Raw genomic sequence first — 19,397 nt, forward strand, 5'->3', positions numbered from 1 at the left:
TCAGCTTTCCTGCTCCTCTGATGCTGCTTGGCCTGCTGTGTTCATCCAGCTCTACACCTTATTATCTCAGATTCTCCAGCATCTGCAGTTCGCACTATCTCCAAAGGCATTTCTTACTTGTGCAAGATTATACTTAAGACACCGTGGGGGTCTGATAACTGAACAGACCCCCATTTAACTTGCGCAGTAAGATCTCAGACGATGGTTTTTCCCCACTCCTTGAATCCATGCCAGGCAATCCCCCCTCCACCCCCCCAAACTAATGCTGGGCTCTCAACCAAGGTCAGTGCCTGCGGAGGGCTGTCCTAGGAAAACTCTCACTGTTTATGGCATTGTGACTAACTACTGCCACCCTTTCACCAGGGTCTGCCTGAGTGGTCCTAAGGGTACCCTACAAAATTACCCTAATTCTGCAGCTTCAAGCAGTCTGTCAGGTCCTGGGTTTTCCACAGCAGTGTCCACTCTGCCTGAAGTCACTGCTGGGGCTGAAGAACTACCTGCTACATGATTGGTTGGCAGCTCTTGGGGGCAAGACATCTGCCCTTACAGTCATAGAAACCTTGATGCCCAACAGTCAATTGCCTGACTGACTCCAAATTCCACCAAGATTTGTGAAAACAACCACAGTGCAGTTGTCCCTAGCTTTGAGGCTTAGCGTGTAGAATGAATACTGCAGCTATTAGATTCTGTCCTATGTGGATCATGATAGTGAGGGCTATTTGACTTCGTAGGCAGCCTTGTCCCGGTCTTCATTCAAGATCCATGCAAATGTATTTCTTGCAGATTGCCCAATCATGGGAACAGAGGTCAGATTTTCCCTGCTTCCATCCTGACTGTGTACCAGACACACTGCTGCCTTAACTTGGATCTGGTAACTCAATATGCAGCAAACAGCGAATGCAGGATATTTCGACTTATAACAGCCTCATGGCACAAGATCCACTCACAGATAGTTCTGAGTAAATATATTATTTCAATCATCTCAAAGTCAGGTTCTGAAAGAGTGATATAGGCACGTTCAAAAGTGACATTGTAAAGAGAACTGGATCAATGTTTGAACAGGACATAAAATGCAGGACTGGGCAGAAAACGTAGTGGAGTGCGACTAATGAGATAGCTAATTTAGGAGGCAGATGGGCTGGATTGCCATCTTCAGTGCTGTGACATTCTATTCATGTCCAAGACAAATATGGATACGAAATAGGTTTAATGGACTCAATGATAGTTGATATGAATACTGTACATCATGATATTAATATATGTAATATAAATAATAGGCTGACTTTTATACTCTGGTACTTAGAAGCAGCTTCCCTGCTAGATTTCTGGTGGAACAATGTCTTATAGCTCCACCGCGTTATATTGCAAGCGACCAGACGAGCAGTTGCAATCATTACCCTCCACCCACTGAGTTCCCAATATTAAGGCTGTCATCATGGGGAGTTATAGAATGCCTGCTATGTCTTTTCTCCTTGAATAACCTCAGATGGAGGATTGTGCTTGAAACCACTGAATGTACCATTACCTAACAACCAGCGTCAATGTTGCTCTGCAGGTAGGGGATGACCCAAGAGGGGGATAAAAGGGTAATACAGTTCCAAAGTATCATTCTCGACTTCAGGATATCTCAAAGCACTTTAAAATCGTATCAGGTGTGACTGAGTGGCTGAAAAATACTCTCAATACAAACAGAACTCTTCAAAATAATGCTGTGGGAGCTTGTACTTGGCATTACCAACAGTACAGCTCTTCCTCAGTGCTACGTTAGAGCATCAGCCTCGATTTTGTGCTCAAGTGTGGGGAGTTGTGATACAAAGTGAAAAGAGCTTTAAATAATACTCAGAATTACATGTTAACCACATCTTGTGATATTCCCGAATCAGGCACAATTTTGTACCTCAGACAGATGCTCCCACTGCCATTCAAAATGGCAGCAGAATAGGACTCTCCAGTTGAAGCTCCTATGCTCACCAGTTCCTTTTCCTTTTCTTTCTTTATTTCTCCTCTTTGTAGCTTTTTTTAAAAATCATCCCCCACCCCACAACTTTTGACTGCCTTGCCCTACCTGGTGATTGTGGTCGAGGGAGACGGATTGCGGCTGGAGACTGAGCGGGAGCTGAGTGCGTGGACCAAGTCCTAGAGGGGCGACGGAGCGGAGGGGCGACGGAGCGGGCCAGAGCAGGAGTGATGGCCGAGCGAGTCGTGTGAAGAGGCCGGCACGTGGAGGCAGCGTACATTACTCCTGTGGCAAGATGGCGGCAGAGTAGGACGCTCCTGTCGAAGCTCCTCTGCTCTGACTGGTCTTTCCCCTCCTTTTTCTTTTTTTCCTTTTTATTTTGACTTCTTCTCTCTCCTCAGCACCGTAGCCGACGGCAAGTCCAGAGCAGCGAGCCCTTGTGCCCCAGAACACCACGAGCAGCGAGCCACGCAGCAGCGGGTGGGCTGTGAGCCCCAGAGCAGCAAGCGTGAACCGGTGACACGAACGGTAGCGGGCAAGAGAAGGCAGCCCAAGGCGGCCAATGGAGGGGCCACATCCCCGGAGCATCGGAGGGGCCAAGGGACACTCTCAGTGGCACGGTGTGGGCTGGGAAGCCTGGAGCGGGTCCCTGGTGGCAGCATGCTGTAGCAGTGGGAAAGGAAAGTTTCGACTCTCTTTACGTTATCCTTTTCTTAGTATTTTGTTAATGTGAATGGTGCCTATGCACGGCGACGGTACACACTTTTCACTGCATTTTACATTGCATGCACATGACAATAAAGGATATTCAATTTGATTCAATGGATTAGTGTGGCACAAGTTCAGAAAGAAAACAACAACTTAGCTAATAGAGCAGAGTGGCATCATGTCAGCACCAGTTTACTGTTTCTTGTGTACACCAGGTACCAGAATAATAGAAGAAAAGGAGATAGTAGATGAATTGAACAGATACTTTGCATCAGTCTTTACTGTACAGGATACAAGGAACAAATATCCCCAAAGGAGCTATTAAGCAAGAAATGGAAAAGATGGAGGAATTGGTGAAATTTATAATCACCAGGGAAATGGTACCGAGTAAATTGCTGGAGTTGCGGTTGAGAAGTGGTGTGGTCCTGAAAAATTTCATCCGAGAGTCTTCACAGATACGGCTAATGAGATAGTCAATGCAATAGTTTCAATTTTCCAAACTTTGCTAGATTCTGGGAAGGTGCAACTAGAATGGAAAATAGCAGATGTAATTCCTTTAATCAAAATGGGAGGAAGACAGAAAGCAGAAAAGCACCAGGACAGTTTGTTTAACATGTATTGTAGGCAGACCTGAGATGCTATTGTTAAAGACGTTACAGCAGAACACTTAGAAAAAGTTCAAAGTAATCAGACAGAGTTAAATCCTGTGAAAGGGAAATCATGCTTGTCAATTTACTGGTGTTCTTTGAGGAAGTAACATGTGTTGTTGTTAAAGGGGAACCAGTCATATACTATAGATGGATTTCCAGAAGACATTTAGATAGGTGTCACAGCAAAGGCTACGATGGATAGAAGTTCATGGTCTAGACAGGAACACATTGGAATGAATAGAAAATTGGTTAGCTAACAGGAAACAGACAATAGTCATAAATGGGCTATTTTTGATTGATAATTAAATGGTGTGCTGCTGGGCTCTCCATACTTAATGATTCATATAAATGGCTTGGATGAAGGGAGCAAAGGTCTGGCTGCTCAATTTGCTGATGGCACAAATATAAGTAGGAAAGAGAGTTGTGAAGGCTATAAGAATGTTATGAAGGGATGTCAGTGTGTTAGGTGTGCAGGAGAAGATCTGGAAAATGGAGTATGAATTTGGGGAAAGCAAAATTGTCCATTTTGGCGGAAAGAACAAAAACAAAATCTAAATAGTGTGCAAATGAATAATTCTGAGGTGCAGAAGGATCTGGATGCCTTAATGCATAAAGCATAAAAGGATAGTACGCAAGTACAGTAACTAATTAGCCAAGTGAAGAGAATGTTATTTTTTATTGTAAGGGGTATTAAAGTAGGGAGCTATGCTTCAGTTATACAGTGTAGTGATGAGACCACCTCTGGAATACAATACACAGTATTGATCTCCTTATTTAAGGAAGGATATATTTGCATTGGATGTAGTTGAGGAAAGGTTTTCTGGACTAAAACTTGGAGCGAATGGGTCATCTTATGAGGCAAGGTTGGACAGGCTAGGCTTGTATCTGTAGGATGTTATAAGAATGATAGACAATTTGGTAGTAACATATAAGATCCAGAAGGGTCTTGGCAGGGTGCATGTGGAAAGAATGTTTCCTCTTGTGGTAGAATCTAGAATTTGGAGTCACTGATTAAAACTAAAGTGTTCTCCATTTAAGAGATATGACAATACCATGGCTTTAAGAGGTGTATTTTGTCCTTTTTTCAGTGAAGAGAAGTTGAGATAGAAGTGCCAAACGGTATGTTCCAAGCCAATAAAGTAAACACCATGTGAAGCCTTCGGGTTTTTAAAAAGGTTGGAACAATAGAAGCAGCATGAAGGGGTGGGGTCAAGCTCTCATAGAACCAGGATTTTAGTTTAAGTTTCAGCAATTGCTGGGATCTTGGAGCTGGATGTGGAAACTATTATTCCTCTCTCTGTTACATCTAAAATGTGGAGTTCTCTCTGCTGCTGGAATTGCATGTCAGACAATCTATTTTACTGAATTTGCCTTTGCCAAGGATGTGTTTATGAGATGTTACTATATTGGAACAGTTGCTGTTTAGTAGTTAAATAACCTATTGTTCTGTTCAGTTTTCCAATAGAATTAAGTTATTCCATTTCTTCTTTTGTTTGTATTTTAACTATAGTGTAAGAATAAAGTTGTTTTGCTTCAAGCCTGGTAGTTTGACCAATCGAATTGTATCTGGAACATAACGCCTTACACTTGCCTTTAAAAATAATAAAATTTAGAGTCTGGACTATATTCTTTATATATTTTAAGGGGGTTTGGTCTGGCCCATAACAGATAGAGATAAAAAGAACATTTTTCTCACAAAGTTTTGAGAGTCTTGGGAATACTTTTCCTTGAAAGGTGGTAGAAGAAGAGTCTTTGAATCTTGCCTTCATTGCTCAGTCATTTGAGTATAGGAGTTGGGAAGTCATATTGGGGTTGTACAGGACATTGGTGGGGCCTCTTCTGCAATGCTGTGTCCAGTTCTGGTTGCCCAATTATAGCAAGGATATTATCAAGCTGGAGAGGGTTCAGCGGAGATTTACCAGGATGTTGCAGGGAATAGAAGGTTTGAATTCTAAAGGAAGGCTGGATAGGCTAGGACTTTTTTCACTGGAACATAGGAGGTTGAGAGGTGACCTTATACAAGTTTATAAAATAATGAGGGATATAGATAGAGTTAATGGCAGTTATCTTTTCCCTAGGATGGAGGATTTCAAGACTAGGGGGCACATTTTGAAGGTGAGAGGAGAGTCATTTAAAAAAGTCATGAGGGGCTAATTTTTTACAGAGGGTGGTTCGCGTGTGGAATGAACTTCCTGAGGAAGTGGTGGATGTGGGTACAATTACAATTTTTAAAAGACATTTGGATGAGTACACGAATGGGAAAGGCTTGGAGGGATATGGACCAGGAGCAGGCAGGTGGGACTAATTTAATTTGGGATTGCGTTCAGCATAGACTGGTTGGACTGAAGGGTCTGTTTCCGTGCTGTATGACTCTATGGGAGATCGATTCTTGATAAGGAAGGGGGTAAAAGATGATTAGGCGCAATGGGAATATGGAGTGATCAGATTTGCTATGATAGTACTGAATGATTGAGCACGCTTGAGAGACCATTGCTTACTTCTGCTTCGAATTTGAATGTTCGCATGAGTACAGTTTCCCACATGAAGGCCGCATTAGCAGTAGCTGGAGGTACTGTGCTGCCCTTTCAAAAGGCCTTTTACTTCTGTCACCAGGGGGCATGATTGATCCCAATTTTGTGCTCCTGATGTCTTCAGTATTGCCAATGTCGGGCAGCAGAACATCCCTCCTAACTGTTCCTCCAGGATAAGCATCAATGTAGTAACTGCATAGAAACCATTACACTCCATTCCAACCATTCCAACAAGCATCACTATGAGATGCCCAATAATCCAATATGTAACAAATTTACCCACCACTGAGAAACTCACATTAGAGAACTACCACAGAAAATACCCATTTAAGTGATTCAACCATGAGTTTTGATATTTTAAAATCTGTTCATTTTCTTAAATTATGCATGTTTCCTTTTAGCAGGTTGAGTTGATATATATTGACAGCAACGATTAAAGTCATACAGATCTTTTCACAGAAATGCCTACCTCTTGTGATAACTCCTTCGAGCCGGATGATGTTCACATGATCAAACTGCCCCATTATACTTGCTTCTGTCAGGAAGGTGCGCTTCTGTTTCTCTGAGCAGCCAACTTTCAGTGTTTTGATGACCACTGGGAGCTCTCGCTTACTGGGGAGCTTAAGGCAACCTCTGCAAACTTCCCCAAACTCTCCTACACGGAACGACAAACAGTGTCAGTACATTTACGTTGGTGATTTGCTTTATGCAAGGGGAGGGAGTCATTGTCATGTGTTTGTGTAGGTTCAGGATGCTGTCATACAGGTAACTTGGGGGGAGAGGGGAGCATTGCTATTGCGTGCTTGCTTGAGAGTGATTGGATATTACTCCAGGATCATCCAGGGTTTGTGTACGCAGTTCAGGGATCTTTTGTTTTACATGTTTACAGCAGGATAGAGCAGCACGATGGCTCAGTGGTTAGCACTGTTACTTCATGGTGCCAGGGACCCGGGTTCAATTCCAGCCTCGGGTGACTGTCTGTGTGGAGTTTGCATGTCCCTCCTGTGTCTGCATGGGTTTTCTCCCACAGTCCAAAAACGGGCAGGTTGGGTGAATTGGCCATGCTAAATTGCCTATAGCGACTAGGAATGTGCAGGCTAGGTGAATTGGCTGTGGGAAACGCAGGGTTACAGGGATAGGATGGGGAGTGGGCTGCTTTTCAGAGGGTTGACGTATATGTGATGGGCTGAATGGCCTACTTCCACACCGCAGGGATTCTATGGTATGTCTTTATGCATTTTCCAGTTTTTGAGGTGTGCTAATTGTGGGTGAGCTGTCTAGAAGTGCTAAGAAGGTCTTACAAACTGTTTGAAACATGAGGATGGTTCTATTTGTTTGGACAGGGGATTGGGGAACGTCTTTGGGAGTTGCGTTGATACAAGGCCATGTTACAATGTGTCTGCATCGGAGCAGGGGCATTTGAATTGTTGACACCTTCTCCTAAAACAATCCCAATTAATGGTGCAGACATGTTGTCATGCTGTCTGGGGAAGGGATGAAGTATCCTGACACTGTACAAAAGGACAACATTCCCTCCTCAGCAGGAAAAGATGAACAGCTTTAACATAATAATGCAACAAAAGTGAAAGCGGAACTCACGTGAAGAATCTATTTTACTTCATTTCCCTCACTTTGATCCCCAAGTGCGGCTGCTCCCAACAGCGTCAGTGATGTTATTTCCCCAAAAAAGTAACAAATTTAAAATGAATTCAGAATAAACTGCTCTTGTTTGCATAACCAAGAGAGCAGAGATGTTCTGTGTAAGTTCCAGTAAACAAGACGTATAATCTAATTGGTTTGACACTGTCACTATTTTGCTGAAACCTCAATTGGTAAACAGTATACATTATGTGACTTCAGTCACAAAAGCAAGGAGCAGTAATATCAGATCCACTCCTATTGTAGCTATGTGTGCGCCCATTAAATCAGCTCTTTAAATCTCTGGAAATTCATTTAGGATACTCAGATGATGAGCTGCAGATATACCCAGCGTACTGAAAGAATAAAAAAAAGGGTAAAGTTACCACAGTCCTACCAGAGTTTCTCTCTCATTAGAAACAGACAACTGGTGGCAGTTTGACCTGAGGGTCATCATGCCTCAGGCCAGGGAAGAGGCTGAGAATGAAGGTAACTTCAGCCAGCAATGGGAATTGAACCCATGCTGTTGGCATCACTCTGCACCACTAACTGGCTGTTCAGCCAACTGAGCTGATCGAATGGATCTTTACAAACAAAGCAATAACTGATATATTTGAAGTTATTGTCTCCTATACAGAGGAGCATGGAACTAAGAGCAGGAGTAGGCCATTTGACCCATACAGCTGTTCCACAATTCATATTTTATGGTTGACCTCCTATCACAAAGCAGTTTCTCCACACGTTCCCCATATCATTCAATATCTTTAATATGTAGAAACATAGTAAATGACAGATGTTGGAGGGATCGCCCTGCGAACTTTGGCAGAGGCATTGAGATGTAAATGTGGGTCCACCTGCTGCTTATGGGACCATTGAGATCCACCTCTGGGACTTTTGTTTGCCAGCACATTGTTATCAGTGGCACGGTCTGTTTTTCCCCTTATCACAGGATAGGTAAGCTCAGTGCTGATTGAGTACTGGGCCTACCCGCATTGGTTCCATGATATAGCTTCATGCTCATGGAGTTTTTATGAATACTCTGCAACTGATGAACAAAAAAAGAAATTGGAAATCCTGACTTTGTAGCAACTTTGAAAGCAAATTTATCAGATTGGCGAAACTCCTCCTTCTCCAAGCCCAGCTGAAAAGCATGAACTCAGAGAACTGTTCATTTGAAACTGATGGAATGGAAAATATGAGATAAATCTGAGCGATCACTGTCTTTTCCTGTCTACAGGGGAGTATCTGATCTCTACAGTCACTACATCATGAGGTATCCAGTTCCCACTCCATTTTAAGCCATGACAGGACCAGAGTCCTGAGTCTCATTTTGTTGCTACTTTCTGTGTATGATGACCAGTACCTCCTCCAATAACTCTCTCAATTTTGATGCAGGAAAGGTCCAGTTCTTTGGCAAAAAGATGCACTGCTTGGATGGGGTCTTCACATGTCTCTGGATCAATATAGGTTCTTCGACTTGGAATTTTAACTGCAACAAAAAGACAATTTACATTCATATGAAAGTCCAGACAGGATCCCAATGGAAGCAAAATAATGCATTGGCGCAAGGTTAAGGGCTCATTCTAAGGTCTACTGTTACTATTCTCTACCAACCATTGGCACCACAAGCCAAGAGAAGGTTCCCCATTCGTTACTTCAGTACATGACATAGGCTGCCAATTCAATGCAGTTTTAAGGTATCCAGAGAGATGTAGTTCAGCAGTAACAGAATGTTACATAAATGCAGTTTATTCCTTTATAAGCAGATTACATCCTTCTATGCTTGCATTCCTTACATATCCCATGCCTTCTATCAGTTCTTTGACTAGCTAAACTCCATTCAACATATTTCAAATCAATCAGAGAAGGAAATGTGCCTTGCTTCTACTTTATAACCATCAGCTCTCTCTCTCGTTGCAAGTATGAAGTCATCCTCTTACTTTTACCAGAATAATGTGGCATACGAATGAGTTCAATTCCTTAATCCAAAACCAGCAGAGACAATAGAAATGAAGTAATTTTTCAACTGAAGAAAGGCCATGAATGAGTCATCAATGTTGCTTCATCTCATCTCCACTTTGATCTCTCATTATGGAGATTCAGAAGTCAAATTACACAGCATTAAAATCAACTATTTACTTAATTCTGTAGGTGACTTAATCATAAATGCATGCCTGAAATTTTCAAAGAGAATGGTAACTGCAATAAAAAGACAGTCCACATTTTTGTGATGGTTCAGGCAAAAATCCAACACACTCTTTGAACCCAGTAGCCCATTCTTGCTGAAAGGAGGCCATGGAAATCTGGGCCCCATGCATGTTGTTACAACACCAGCCATTTTCCACACATATGACGTTACAGAAAATAAATTTGTATACATCTCCTTAACGCAATTATGTTTATACTAACAATTAAGAGTGTTGTGTCACAGTGGTAGTGTTCTACCTCTGCACCAGAAAGTCCCACCTGCACCAGAGGTGCGTCTTAACATATCCAAACAGGTTGGCATGTCTAGAATAAAACTAGACGAGGGCAGTCAGGGATGGGCGAAAAACGTTTGCCTTGTTGGTGATGCACGCATCCCATGAACAACAAAAAAAAATGCATTGCATCAAATCAATTGCCTGAGATGTGTTCCACCAGTATTCAGTTTCCTTGATTTTCAACATAGCTGACCCATCAAGTGTATCATATCATGGTTAGCCAATATGGCTTTACCCATCTTGCATCAAAACCCATGTTACATTTCACCACTGTCATCTCCCTCTTAACAGGTAAACATCAGGATTGTGCCACAAATTCCAGAATACACATGGGCAATGCCATAGGAGGTCATGTAACTCATAACAGAGAAGAGATTATTATCCAATCCCCAGCTCAAGCCAGCTTTAACTTTTGCGCACAACATAAATAGCAAGAAGCGTCACTCAGACTGGCCACGTATCACTTGCAAAGTTTTGCCAAAATATAATGGTGTAAACTCTGGCACGACATTCTTTAAACACCCAGGAACATATCCCTGTTGATTGCGGTGAAGCAATGCAACACCTCTGCAATCATTTTTCCACTTTAATTGTATGGTTTGCGTTAATGCTTCACTCATTCCTCAATTACATAAATCTTTGGATAATGGTGCACTCAGTGTTGAGCTCACCACCAAGTGGTACTAGATAATGAATGTACCTCGCAAACCAAATCATAGTGATCTCTTGTGCACAGAAACTAATGACCCTTTCTTGGTTGAATACATGTTAGAATTTTAACAAAATTGTGCAGCAAAGTTGAGATGCATTTATATTGATTCATCTCAAGAACAGCATCACAGCACTGCATCATTATTATTGAATATATCTGTAGAGAAATTGTGGCTCATGATTTAATTTGTGACATTGCACTGTATTACAAAAAAAATCTACTAAACAAGCTAGTGAGGTTTCTTATGAGTAATAAAATTCCTTGGTCCAAAGGAACCTTCTACTCAGTATATGATACTGGAAGTAAAGTCAATAAAAGGTAAGATATTTGGCAAATAGATTTAGCAACCTGGGAATGAATTAACAAAGAAGTGTGTAAAACTTTGGTTAGGCCACAGCTGGAATATTGTGTGCAGTTCTGGTCACCAACTATAGGAAGGATGTGATTGCACTGGAGGGGATGCATAGGAGATTCACCAGGATAGTGCCTGGAATGGAGCACTTCAGCTATGGAAAGAGACTGGATAAGCTTGGCTTGTTTTCTTTGGAGCCTGAGGGGGCACCTGATAGACATTTATAAGTTTATGAGGGGCATGGACAGGGTGCAAAGAAAACAGCTGTTCTCTTTAGTTGAAGGGTCGGCAACAAGGGGGCAAAGTTTTAAGGGAAAGGCAGGAGGATTAGAGAGGATTTCAGGAAAAATCTTTTCATCCAAAGGGTGGTAAAAATTTGGAATGTACTGCCTGGGAAGTACTTGATGTGTCGTAATATTCAAAGCAATGGGTCACGTAAGGGAAAGTGGGACTAGTGTAAATTATAGTGTAATTTTGGCAGTACAGACTCAATGTACGCCACATCATAGCAAGAGTAGACAAATGTATGATCTACAGGGCAGTAAAGGGTTATGGAATGCCAGGCTAGATAGTGGACTTCAGGCCTCAACAGCTTTCTTTTATTATTCATTCACAGTTTATGAACATCGCTGGCTAGGCCAGATTTATTACCCATCCCTAATTGCCCAGAGGAGGATAACTGTGTAAAACACATTGTCACATGGTGTGCCAGACCAGCTCAGGATGCCCCTGAATGACATTAGTGAACCAGATGGGTTTTTCCTCGATCCAACAATGGATTCATGATCAATATTAGACTCTTAATTTCAGGTATTTATTGAATTCAAACTCCACCCTCTGCCATGGCAGGATTCAAACCCAGGTACCCGGTACATTACCTGGATTATTAGTCCAGTGACAATACCACTAGGCCATGACATCCCTCAGTCACACTTACTGAATGGTTTAACAGACTTCAGGGCTTGAACAGCCTACACTTGCTCCGTGGTTCTTAAGTTGTTCCGTTCACTGTTGTTCCTGAATAGTTGAAGTAATTGTTGGCAAAAATTGTACGAAGCTAACTCACGAGTGTGTGAAGACATATGCTGGGACTATTAACACCAAGGATGCACATTTGGAATAAAACAAATGGTGCTTGGAAAATAAATGTTTTAGAAAAAGATGCAGCCAATAACTCAGATTGTGGCTATTCATGGACTCGCGACCCAACTGCTTATTTTGGATCACATGTACATTTCGGGTGCTGCGACAATGGCTGAAGGACCGATGACATCAGGCATTGCCTTTGTACAGACCACAATGGTCATGTCTGGGTGGGAATGACATTTTACCCCAGGGTCTTTGTCAAGAACCTGAAGGGTGACAAGGCCACAGTAGCTTGGGCTGAAGCAGTAGCAGCTACATCAGTACAGGTGCAGCTAACCTCTGTTACAAGCAACATTGCAATTTAAGGCACACTCTGCCCCTCAGCAATTGTGAATAAACAAAACAAAAAGCCCATGTACCTCTAGGCAGCTGCATAGACCGCAAGGAATAATGGGCCAGAGCAGCAGAGTCACCAGCAATAGTTCAAGTGACCTCCAGGCAGCACACAACAACTCCCACTCAGGCCAGACAAAAACACCAACCTTCGCTCCAGGCTCCACTCTGAAGTCTGGGCCCCACTCTCCAAGCTCCTCCTTCCCCAAGCAGCAGTAGTAACCAACTTCCACTTCCTGTCTAGCAGGTCCAAATGCCCAAGGCCTTCAGGCTCCTGTGGTAGGGACACTACCACTCCCACTGGAAAGGAACATGGTTTATTGGTGAACACCAAAATAAAGCCACTACTCATGGCATACATAGGCTAGTCTCAGCCTGGGTCAATAGTTCTACAGACCCATTCCTTGGTCTGTGTTATGAAGGGCTCAGTTGATGAGCTCCAACTGGTCAGTCCACTGCCGGTTACCAAAGGAACGCATATTCAATGAGCTCCAGAGGGAGATTAATTACTGATTCGCCATGGGCTTTGTAGAGGTTATCACATTCATCCTCACAATTATCAGGAAAATAGGAAAGAACATAGGAACAGGGGCAGTTCACTCAGTCTCTTATATCTACTTCTTACTTCACTGAGATCATGGCTGATGTGTATCCTAACTCTGCCCACTCACCACGGTTCCATGTTGCTTAATACCCTTCTGTCAGCAAAGACCTACCAATTTACAAATTAGAATCATTCACTGAGCTTGCTTCTACTGCTTTTTATGAGAGATTATTCCAGGATTCTATTTTGTTTTTTCTTGCTGTATTTGTTCATGAGAAGTGAGCATCATCGGCTAGACCAACATTTATTACGCATCCTTAATTGTCCAGAGGAAAGTTAAGATCCAACCACATTCAGAGGGCAGGGAAGAGATAGACAGCTTGGTGGCATAGTGTAACGACAACAATCTTTCCCTCAACATCAGCAAAATGAAGGAGCTTGTCATCGACTTCAGGAAGTGGAGTGGAGGACACACCCCTGACTGTATCAATGGTGCTGAGGTGGCGGTAGTCGAGAGCTTCATGTTCCTAGGAGTAAATATCCCAACAATCTGCCCTGGACCATTCACGTCAATGCCACAGTCAAGGAAGCACACCGACGCCTCTACTTCCTCAGAAGGCTAAGGAAATTTGGCATGTCCACAATGACTCTTACCAATTTTTATAGATGCACCATAGAAAGCATCCTATCTGGACGCATCACATTGCGGTATGACAACTGCTCTACCCAAGACCGCAAGAAGTTACGGAGAGTGGTGAACGCAGTTCATCACGAAAACCAGCCTCACTTCCATTGACTCCCGCTGCCTCAGGAAAGCAACCAACATCATCAAAGACCCCTCCCATGCTGGTTATACTCCCTTCCACCCTATTCCATGGGGCAGAAGATACAGAAGCTTGAAAACACATACCAACAAATTTAAGAACGCCTTTTTCCCTGGTGTTCTCAGGCTTACGAATGGACCACTCATACATTAGAGTTGATCTTTCTTTGCACATTCTCTGTAGCTGTAACACTATATTCTGCATTCAATTCCATTACCCTGATGTACTTATGTAAGGTATGATTTGCCTGGATAACACGCTAAACGATACTTTGCACTGTATGTCAGTAGTTGTGAAAATAATAAATCAAATCAAAAATTCATCATGAGACATTTGATTTCCAACTAAAATAAACCTGCCATCATGTGAGGTTTTTGAAATCTTTCCATTCTTCACTGTTTCCTTACAAGGTGCTTGTGCTCTCTTTCTGATCAATGCTTTACGCCTAATGTATCCACCTAGACTCCACAGAGCTGATAGTGGAGAAAACTCCAAATGGCACCTGGTGACAGAAACTGGTTTGCCGAGCAAGGAGCATGAATGTGCTTTTCTGCTTAGCTTCAATTCCAATTCTCCCCATCCTGACTCCTGCTGCCTTGGTACGGGTGACTGTACACCAATCGCGGGCAGGCATCTGGTCTCAGGCTTGGGCTCCATCTACTGTCATCTTCCAGCTTCTACTCCGCTTCCAAGTTCAGGCCGCTTGGGTCCTTACTTGCTTGGGACATGGGTAACACTGGCAGGGCCATCACTTGCTGCCCATCCCTAATTGTGCAGAATTAAGCAGCTCACTCGGCCCTTTAAGAAAGCAGTTCAACATCAAATATATTGCTCTGTGTCTAGACCACATAAATTTGGCAGACTTCCTTCACTAAAACGAACCAAGTGAGATTTTGTAATAATCCACCATAGTTTCAGGGTCACCATTATGAGAATAATTTCCAACTTCAATTTGTTAATTGAGTTTGAACTTATATCCCTGAGCATTAACCTAGCCCTCTGAATCACTAGCACAGTAACATTACCACCCTGTCCCCAGATTGCAGTCCATTTGCAGCCAGTGCTTATTTTTTATATAATTGCTCATGTGATGTGTATGTTATTAGCTAAGCCAACATTAATTGTCCATCTCTAATTGCCCAGAATTCATTTAGGAGTCAACCACATCGCTGAGAGTCTGGAGTCACATGCAGTCTAGACCAGATAAGGATGGCAGACTTCCTTCCCTGGACCTTTATTGAACGAGATGGAGTTTTTTTTTTAAAATAAGAATTAAAATGGTTGCCATCAAGCTAGCTCTTTATTAATTCCAGTCTTTCACAAAATTCAATTTCACCATCTGCCATGGTGGGATTTAAACCGTCTCCAGAACATTGAGTTGAAATTACCATCAGGCCTTCCTTCTCCTTGAAAGCAAGCAAGATATTGTCACTGCCACATCAATGCTGGTACTTTGGACATTTGCTATCCACCTAGTGGGAGCACAAGAGGATTTGAGGGCTGTTCAATTTCACCAATGGGTGAACGGGTGCTCTTGGCCAGGTACCTGTGTGGCAGGGCCGGGAAAGAGTAAAGGAACATTGGAATGGGGGCTGGGAATTTAAAGCACCTCTTCCCTGACCCCTGGGACACCTGGAGGGACTGCAGGAAATGGTCTCAGTCAGTGACTGAGATGCGAGAGGCCCACAGGCTGTGGGTGAGGGGCAGAGCAATGATGGGAGATATGATGGGTATGGAAATACAGACTAAAATCACTAATGGATAGGTTGTGCAATGGATAGGCTGAAGGGAGAAAGGCTCGGAGGAGTTTGTCAGAGAATTTTAAAGGAAGGCAAAAGGGTGGGAATCAAGTGAAACCCTCCCAAGGATGAAAGGAGTCGGACAGAGAGGACGAGATGTGTGACCGAGCGGTGAGGAGAGCCAGGAAACCACTACTGCAGCAGTTGGGGTTGGACACATGGTAGAAACTGTAGTTATACAAGAATTATTTGCAAGATTTACAAGGAGGTTACTGAGATTAAAAGGTTTGAGTTAGAAGTAGAGGTGGATAGGCTGGGACTTCTTTTGCCCCTGAGCAGAGGAGGCTGAGGGGTGACCTTACAGAGGTTTATAAAATCATGAGGGGCATAGATAAGGTGAAGAGTCAAAGTCTCTTCCCCAGGGTAGGGGAGTCCAAAACTAGAGGGCATAGGTTTAAGGTGAGAGGGGAAAGATTTAAAAGGGACCTGAGGGGCAAACTTTTCACAGAGAGGCTGGTGCGTTTATGGAATAAACTGCCAGAGGATGTGGTGGAGGTGGGTACAATTAGATTTGGCCAGGTGTGTGAATAGAAAAGCTTTAGAGGGATATGGGCCAAACGCAAGCAAAATGGGACTAGTTCAGTTTAGGAAACCTGGTCAGCATGGACGGGTTGGGCTGAAGGGCCTTTTTATGTGCTGTATGCCTCTATGAATCTATGACACTGAAATACTTAAAAATACTGGGATCAATCCTGCAATGTTCAAAGAAACTGCATGTTTCTTGTGAAAAATTCCAGTGCCTCAGTTTTGTCCAATCTCTTTAGCCAGCAATGTCCCTTTTTATTTTTATTTTCACACTTATCTACAATGATTCTCTATTGAATTATCAAAGCCATTAATAAATGCAATGAATGATTATGACCTCAATGCAGCTCCTTTTGGGAGAGGACTAATTATTCACTTCAATTGAGAACAGATCTATTATTCCTATTTTTTATCTCCTATCGATGACTAAGAATTTTCTTTCAATTCTGTGAGCCTTAATTATAGTTAATAGTTTCTCATGTGAAACAATATTGAAAGCATTTCTGGAAGCTCATACAAATTACATCTGTACACATTGCCCTACTCACTTTATCAGTTCACAAAATATTCAATTACTTTAAAGAGACATAACCTAGCCTTTATAAAACCATGTTGGCTCTCTCAAATCAGTTCAAATTTTCCCAAGTGCTCATTCACACATTTCTTAAATGACAACTTCTTCACAATAGATGTTCAACTAAAAGGCCTATAATTTCCTAGTTCCTCACACTCTGCTTTCTTAAACAACATTATACTTGCAATTTTTCAGTTGAAAGGACAATTTCTGAACCAAGGACACTTTGGAAGATTGTGATTAAAGCATTTGCAATTTCCTCACCTACTTTCCTCAAAATATGGTGGTGAAACCATCCCATCGTATTTTATTTCTAATTCTGTTTTCTGCCTTATGTCAGAATTATGAAGTTCTAGCCCTTGGTACATTATTAATTTCCCTGGAATATTAAGTCTATTATCCTCTTCTTCTTCTGTAAAGACTGAAAGAAAGCAATTATTTAACAATTCTGTTATTTCATCAGTTTCATATGTAATTTTACTCGTGAATGTTTTTAATTGACTATGTTATTTTTGACTTCCTCTTTTCTTCTAACATCGTTGTAAAAACAGTTTGCTAATCTTGACAGAATTTGCAAGCTTCTTTTAGTATTAGGTTCTGCTCTATTTCTTGTCCTCCATTTTTGTTCCTTGTATCTCCCAGACACTGATTTGTTTCTTTACACTTTTGCTTGCTCTTTCCTTTGAAGTTTATGCTACCTTTGTTGTCCACGCAGTCTGTTTTATTTGGTCTCCGTACTTCTTGCCCCTTACTGACCTAGAAGGACAAGGGCAGCAGACATATGGGAACACCACCACCTTCAAATTCCCCTCCAAACCACTCATCATCCTGACCTGGAAATATATATCACTGTTCCTTCACTATTGTTGGATCAAAATCCTGGAATTCCCTCCCTAATGTCATTGTGAGTCAACCTACAGCAGGTGGACTGCAGTGGTTCAAGAAGGTAGCTCACCACCACCTTCTCAAGGGCAACTAGGGGTGGGCAAGAAATGCTGGCCAGCCAGCGACACCCACATCCCAGAAAAAATGAATAAATAAAACACGGCTGATGGTATCCTTGTTGTTATGTTGTCATGATGTACATCATCGTTTGATTGAGATCCACGCTCATGAAACTGCAGAGCGGCTTAGGGAGCGAATTCCAGAATGAAGCAGTGTTGCCATTGCTGTCATTGGTGGGCACGGTGAAGAAACAAGTACTGGAGGTGTCCTTGTGATATTGAGCAGCGTTGTAGAGTTGGGGGAGATAGGGAGGAGTAAGGTCATTTGGGATTTGGAAACACAAATAAGAAATTAAGTATTGAGGCGTTGCCAGACCAACAGTTAGTGTAGGAAAAGCAGCACAGGACTGATAGGTAAACAAGACTTGACACAGTTAGGACATGGAGTCCAGAGGCCACTGGTGTTCAAGTTTGTGCGGGATGGAGAACAGGCCAAGCAGGCACTGGAATAGCGAATGACAGAGGTAACAAACAGTATGCATGGAACCTGTCTCATACCATTTAAAATACAAAAATCCATAACTGGTAACTGTGTCAGGTTATTCCTTTTCAAACCTAACATTGAATTCGATCAGATTATGATCACATTACAGACAGAAAAATGCTCCCTTATCATCAGATTATTCACCGAGTCTGGCTCATTACTTATTACTAAATCGGATTTGTTTGTTGCATGAACACAGTCTGAAAAGTAATCTAATGTTGGAAAAAATGCAATCTCTCACTCACAACAACAGCAATAACACAGATAACACCAATTACTGAAGGAAAATACTAATTCAGTTGAACAGCATGAATAATCATCTGCACTAAACATCATTCTAGTTTGAGAATTTGGTGCGGCTTCATTAATGGTGCAGATTTCCAGCCATTTATCATCATATTAATTAGTCATTGGATTGCTTTGTCAGTGCAAAAGGTGGAATGCAATCACGCACTGACAAGTAGGGTAGAATTTTCTCAGCCCATTGGAGGTAGGTTTAAGGGTAAAGAGCAAAGCAAAATCCAAGAAACTGACATCAGGCCAGTTTCCAAAATTATCCAATTCTCCTTCTTCATTCCTCTGGGCAGCAATGAAAGAGAAAAATCTTGGCTCTGTCAAGCCAGTAATTACGTGAAGGCTGAGCTTTTAAAGGAGCCAATTGTGAGGTGCTTTAGTCCTCAATCCTGGACTTCCCAGCTACTGAACCTGTTTTCCAAACTGTTAGCACTCATGTGTGTCACAAAGGTGAGTGCACAGTCAGAAGATTTTCTTCCGTGAAACTGACAAGCTGATGGCCCAGGGCCTGTAGCGGAGATCGAGGCAATAATGGAGTTCATGGAGTGAAGGAGCAGAACACTTTACTCCACCAGCAGGTGACGATGGTGAGAGGGGAGAGCTGGAGCAGTCGAATGGACAATTGTCGGGGAAGAGTGGGCTGATGGCATGGAGAGGAGACAGCCAAAAGGAATTCCTCAGGCAATGTGACTCACTCAATCATTTCATAGAGATAGTCCTGGATAGTCCTTAAATTCCTTTCCTGTTTGTAATGACTCAATGACAGTGGAGTAAACAAGTCCTGCGTCATAATGTTTGGGATGCCTCGGGTTCAAATTTCATGTTCCCTTGTTAATGCA

General features: G+C 42.4%; 1 protein-coding gene across 1 annotated transcript in view; it reads right to left on the reverse strand.

Moving 5' to 3' along the window:
• LOC109914512 (ephrin type-A receptor 7) overlaps positions 1 to 19,397 on the reverse strand; it is a 527,439-nt gene that overhangs the window by 37,598 nt on the left and 470,444 nt on the right. The window contains exons 10-11 of the mRNA XM_048613049.1: positions 8,848 to 8,973; positions 6,316 to 6,501 (exon numbers count right to left, since the gene is read on the reverse strand). Of these exons, the coding sequence (XP_048469006.1) occupies positions 6,316 to 6,501; positions 8,848 to 8,973 (312 nt within the window). The remainder of the gene's footprint in view (positions 1 to 6,315; positions 6,502 to 8,847; positions 8,974 to 19,397) is intronic.

The sequence above is a fragment of the Rhincodon typus genome, chromosome 27 (genome assembly GCF_021869965.1).
Source record: "Rhincodon typus isolate 14 chromosome 27, sRhiTyp1.1, whole genome shotgun sequence".
NCBI lineage: Eukaryota > Metazoa > Chordata > Chondrichthyes > Orectolobiformes > Rhincodontidae > Rhincodon > Rhincodon typus.